Source organism: Otolemur garnettii, unplaced genomic scaffold, assembly GCF_000181295.1.
Source record: "Otolemur garnettii isolate 467f Iridium unplaced genomic scaffold, OtoGar3 scaffold00039, whole genome shotgun sequence".
In the NCBI taxonomy this organism is placed as follows: Eukaryota; Metazoa; Chordata; class Mammalia; order Primates; family Galagidae; genus Otolemur; species Otolemur garnettii.
The window spans coordinates 10,451,443-10,457,220 of NW_003852434.1; the positions used below are offsets into that span (position 1 = coordinate 10,451,443).

At 42.5% G+C, this 5,778-nt stretch overlaps 1 protein-coding gene across 1 annotated transcript in view; it reads right to left on the reverse strand.

The window, feature by feature from the left end:
- FRAS1 (Fraser extracellular matrix complex subunit 1) overlaps positions 1–5,778 on the reverse strand; it is a 430,037-nt gene that overhangs the window by 21,456 nt on the left and 402,803 nt on the right. Inside the window, exons 66-68 of the mRNA XM_012805310.2 lie at positions 5,658–5,774; positions 2,516–2,666; positions 135–242 (exon numbers count right to left, since the gene is read on the reverse strand). Coding sequence (XP_012660764.1) covers positions 135–242; positions 2,516–2,666; positions 5,658–5,774 — 376 coding nt within the window. The remainder of the gene's footprint in view (positions 1–134; positions 243–2,515; positions 2,667–5,657; positions 5,775–5,778) is intronic.

Genomic DNA, 5,778 nt, shown 5'->3' on the forward strand with positions numbered 1-5,778 from the left:
GCCCAGGAGTGGACAGACACGGCTAGGGAACTCCACAGTTGTTGGCTGTTTTTTCCTTTTCTGTCTTTTCTACTTTTCTGCATTTTTGAAATATTTCTCAATAAAAAGTTGGGGAGAAATAGCACTGATATTACCTCTAAATTTAGCATGGGTCTTGAATTCAATGACGAGACGGCCGTCCTCACGAATGTAGATTCTTATTATCTGAAGCCTTGCAGAGAGCACACTGTCCGTCTGGATTCCTGGACAGACAGACCAAGCACAAAGCAGCCAGGTCAGGCCGGACAAGGCCTTCGGAGGACCCTGCTATGTGCTAGTTATTCGCAGCACCTTGAAGTACAGCTGGGCATTTATTTGAACCTAACTTAAGACAAAAGGTAAGTGTTCACATGGGCATACTGTCTGTGGAGACTTATGTCCCCCCAAAACTGTATGACCCATTTCACTTTTCACTTGGTTCTTCCTTTACAGTTCTACCATCTTTGACACAGAGTTTTCACACCTGTAAGCACCACTTAGCGTAGATTTGGGGCTTGGCAAAAAATAAAATAAAATTTAAACAAGGATCTTAAACCTTCTTGCTACCAAGATTTACACCAGGATGTGGTTACGGTGAACTAGGTTCATAATATGTTTTATTTTCCTTCCCAGGATATCTTTCAGGACTAAACAGAGCCATAAACAAAGTCCTGGTGGCTCCATTTAGTACTGAAACCCGTGGAGGATGAAAGGGAAGTGTGTGGAAGGCCAGCTCTGTATGGCGCGGCATTGAGTAGGCAATTGCTGTCAAACGCCCTAGTGAGCTCTGGGTGACCTAAACTAAAAGGTAAGCAGAGGAAGAAAAAAATAAACTTGAAAAGAACACAACAAGACAAAAACCAAAGCTCAAGGAATTATCTGACCCAGTGTGGGAAAACTTCCTGAAGCTCTTTTCCTATGAGAAATATAGGGCAAATAAATGATTTGAGTTTTAGCCATTTAACAGAAGAAAGGACTGTACTGTCACCTGTCTGGATCCGTGGGCTCCACCTCTGCGGATTCGACCAACCATGGATTGAAAACATCTTAAAAACGTGCACTTGTACTAAACATGCACAGGCTTTTTTCTTGTCATTATTTCCTAATCAATACCACTTAACAACTACCTACCCAGAGTTTACATCATCGTGGGCATCACAAGCATCTGGAGCTGATGCAAACTCCACAGGGGTGGGGAGGAGGATGTGTGCAGGTTACATGCAAACACCATGGCCCTTTTACATCAGGGACTTGAGTGTCTGTGGGTTTTGATGTCTGCGGGAGATCCTGGCACCACCCTCCGAGGACACTGGAGGATGACTGTACTTTCAGGTACTAGAGATGAAACCCCATCTACAGAAAACTCCTACAGCCCTTAGTGTCTCTGCCTCAGATAAAGCGCATCTCCCTACACGGGGAGACAGGGAGAATGGGAGCGGCAGAAGGAGGGGGAATGGGCTTGGGGAAATGTGTCAGGTACTGGACACTGGAAATGGGAAGACAGACAATCAGGAGAATAGAAACAACTGAGCCCCCTGTAGTTAACGGGGGAGAAAATCAGGGCATTTTAAGGGGGTGTCCATGTGATGGTAGAGGGAGAAAATGGGGGGGAAACTGAGTGGGAGTGAAGTGTGGGCTCCTTCTTGGGGGCTACCTCCTGTCCCGACCTAGGGGGGCTCTCCTCAAAGAGGGCAGTAAGGGGGTCAACCTTGGGGGGGTCATTCTAAAAACTCATGCCACTTTACAATCATGTGTCCCCCATCATTTAGCTCCCACTAATTAGTGACAGGTAACATGTGGCATTTGTATTTCCATCCTGAGACACTTCACTTAGAATAATGTGAGGAATAAAATTGTGCCTGTCAGGTACAACAAGCCACATTTAGTGTGACAGACACACTAAAACCCTGACTTACACAAGCTGCTCATGTAACAAGACACTCGTTCCCACTTCATATTCTAAAATAAAAATTGTTAAATTAAAAAATACATATATAGCATTGCAGCCCTTGAAGGCCCCAAGGTTAAAATCCTGCTTTTGAGACTGCAACCAGAGAGTACGTTTATGCCAAATGAACAAAGTGGGCCCACGCCAAAAGGTGGAGGGCTCCGGACGTGCTTCTATTTCCACGCATCTGCCGAGAAGACACTTTTGCTTTGTAAACAACATGAATCACACCATTTTGAAGCAGAAGAAAAAGAATGCACATTCCCCTGAATCCCTGCCACTGGGCATCAGAGGGCCCATCTGTCACTTGCCACCCTCTACTCTGGGCTATTGGCTGTCTGGGCAGAGACTCCACACCACGAGGACAGAAGGATCCCGTTCTTTTATCAGAAGCCACACTTCTGCGCTGTCCAGACTTGCAGCAGCCCACATGGACTGTTATACAGGCCAGGCTGAGGAACGCTACTGCTGTTGAAAGTCCCTATTTATTGTTTTATTTTAATCTTGCTTCAGCGTAGGGAGGGCTAGTTAGGATGGCCACAGGCATACCTGTTCTCCAGAGGACAGTGTCGTAGAAGAAGGAGAACTCCATCTCTGTGTGGTGCTCCAAGGAGGCCCAGCCCCTGGGGGCCGTCACGTAGATGTAGGACACGTACAGAGGCACGTGCACCGTCAGGAACGACTGGGCCGAGTCTCTCACCTGCCGGGAAGCAGCGTCCACACAGTTATTTCTTCCCGGGGATGAAAAGGCAGGTGATTGTCACATCTTGCGTTCAGTTTTGTTCACTCATTTAGTCACGCATGTATTCATTCATCAAGTGCTGATGACCGTACTTACATTTTAAAAAAAAATTTAAAAAGAATGAAAAGAAGCCAGGATGTTTCTTCAGACAGAATGATGTGCAAAGGCATTTCTGGGAAGGTGACACTTAAACAAAAAACACTTTTGAAGTGTGAGAATGAATTTTGCCTGCACTGTTCAATTGCTCGAAGCCTTGGCTGAAAGTCCCTTTATTCCCTCGGGCTCAGCGTGGAGTATCTGGGGTCTACCTATTAGTGCATGCTCTGGCTGCCTGCCTGCCGGTGATCTGTAGATCAACCATAATCAGGAGGATGCCTGAGCCTGGACGTCTGGGATGGCCGTGTTCCTGCTGCAGAATCTTCTAGCAAGTACTCTCATCTCCGGCTCCAGGAACAAAGGCCACAGGTTTGGGAAATCACATCTAGGAAGTTTACTAACAGACAGCTCAGAGTTGCATAGACTTTGATAATTTTGATAAGTCAGCCCCATCACATTTCCAAGAGAACACTTCTTCTAAGAGGGTTTCTGTCATTGCTATTAATTTGGCCCAGTAATTGCAATTTTACTAGGCAATGAACAAAAGCTGGATGAAAAGATAACATTAGCAGAAGCTTATGGTGAGGCTAATTGTGTGTGTGTGTGTGAGTGGGAGAGTTGGTTGATTCAGTTTTAAATATCTTTGGTATTTTCTTCTATAAATATATTTTTATAACAAAAAAGCTTATTTAAAACAATCTTATCTAGTCCTTGGCCAAATACTATAATACACAATGGTACTTCTATTTTTCTTTTATTTGAAGATACAACATAAAGTGTTTTTATGGGTAAAGAAAAGAACCAAATGCTTTAATTAATACTTTTCCAAAGTAATTTTTATATTCAAAGTTGCCACAGATTTAAAATTTGATGTCAACTTTTCCCAAAGACTCTACTAATTCCATATTCACTTAAAACTCACCTTTTTGATGTGTCTTATTTATTTATTTAGAGACAGAGTCTTACTTTGTCACCCTCGGTAGAATGCTGTGGTGTCACAGCTCACAGCAACCTCCAGCTCTTGGGCTTAGGTGGTTCTCTTGCCTCAGCCTCCTGAGTAGCTGGGACTACTACAGGTGCCCGCCAAACACCCGGCTATGTGCCTTATTTTTTTTTTTTAAAGAAAATTTTCCAGATTTTATCTGGACTTCACATGACATTCTATCATACACAGGTTTCACTAAATACATCTGCCCCCAATCTCATGGTTAGAACTTCAATAAATTCTCTAGGTGATTAGCAAAATCACTTTTTCCTCCTTGGTTTCTGTTTATTTTCCTTTAGCTCTCATAATGTTACTTATCGGACCTTTAAAAAGAAAAGAAAAAGCCTTGACAAATGTTTACTGCAAACCTATTTTATGCCAGACACTCTGTGCCAGGTGCCTTTCCATGGTGAGATTATTAGTTACATTTTCAGATGAGGTTCAGAGAGGCTGCGTCCTGCTCAGTTCTGCTGGTACTTGATAAAGGCACAAACTAGGCCTTGGTTCTAAGTTCTATATTCTTTGTACCATAAATTAGTGGTTTGTATCTAGCAAGTATTCGCCTCTCCTTCAACTATTTTGAAAGAAACAGGTAACAAAATACTTCCATGTATATAATTTTTCCTTATTGGTTTAAAAAGTGGAATAAACAGAGAGTGCCAAAAAAAGACATATTTTAAGAAAGGAAAAAAATGTGTTAAAATTGTACTACTCAATATATAACCTGAACAAAAGATGAATTTAAGCCACATGTGAACATCTCTTATAACTGCAGAAGCCAAATGGGACTTGAACATCACAATTTTACTATTTGTGTACATACATACACACATAAACCCTTGTCTTTGAGATCATTAAGTGCATTCTGAACAAAAAATATTCCAAAGGTAATTGTAGCAAAATCATAAAGAACAGAGAATACTAATTTTTGAGAGTTCATAAGAGGGGCAAATCACTTGGTTCTACATTTCCCAAAGTGACTATAGTTTAACGGAACAGAAAGAAAACTCAGTGCCTTAAACTTGTGTTCAGTAGATGGCAGTAGTGTCTATAAAATCAGAAGAAACCAGCTGAGCAGAGTCACAAAGAAAACAACAAATTGTAATCACAGACACTTTCCCTGAACGAACACTCTGAATCCCTTTACAAGTTCCCTCTGTCAGGAAGGTTAAATTTGATTTGAAATGAAGAACACACATCTAACTTGTTTTTAGCTCCTTGAGATAACCAGTCAACATTAGACAGAACCTGTTTAGCATTAACTTTCCCGTGAGGACAGGTGGCCTTGTCTCACCAGCGCTTTGATGTAACTGCCCTTCTCTGATTCTGGCTTCTGGCTATGAATTTTTCTGTCATCCCTAATGTTTAGTGGCTTATGTATATTTTTAAAAGTATCTATATTTGCAGGTGTTGTCAGTTTCGAATGGGTATGAAATCAAAGCATTTTAAACAATTACCTCTCCACAATGCTTGGGACAACCATGACCTTTGTTGTGTTCTGAAAGATGTGCCCACCACCTGCCACTCTGACTCAATCTCCCAGCTGGGAAGGAGCATAACTCTGTGTACTGACAATCCTGCTATCCAATGCAGATCTTCTTGGCTTTTAAAAACATATACAGAGGGAATAGCATATATGCCCAGAGAAGTAAATATTAGATTTTTATAGAAAAGACTGTGCCAAATAGTAATTTTTCCCACATTAACTAGGTTTAGAGGATTTTAGGGGCTTTTTCTAGCCACAGTGCTGCCCAAATGTTATTTCACAGACACAGAAAGTCTTTCATAGATGGCCCAGTTCTGGATGCAAAGTGCTAAGTGAAACCCATCAGAAACACAGGGCCGGGTCTGGTGCTGGGAGTGCCCACCTGGAAGTCGGCAGTCACGGAGCCCCCGCAGACGTCGATCAGCTCGGTCATGTCATAATACGCGTGGAAGGTCCACACGCAGCTCTTCAGGTTCAGGTGTCTGTAAAGCTGGATGGTCTTC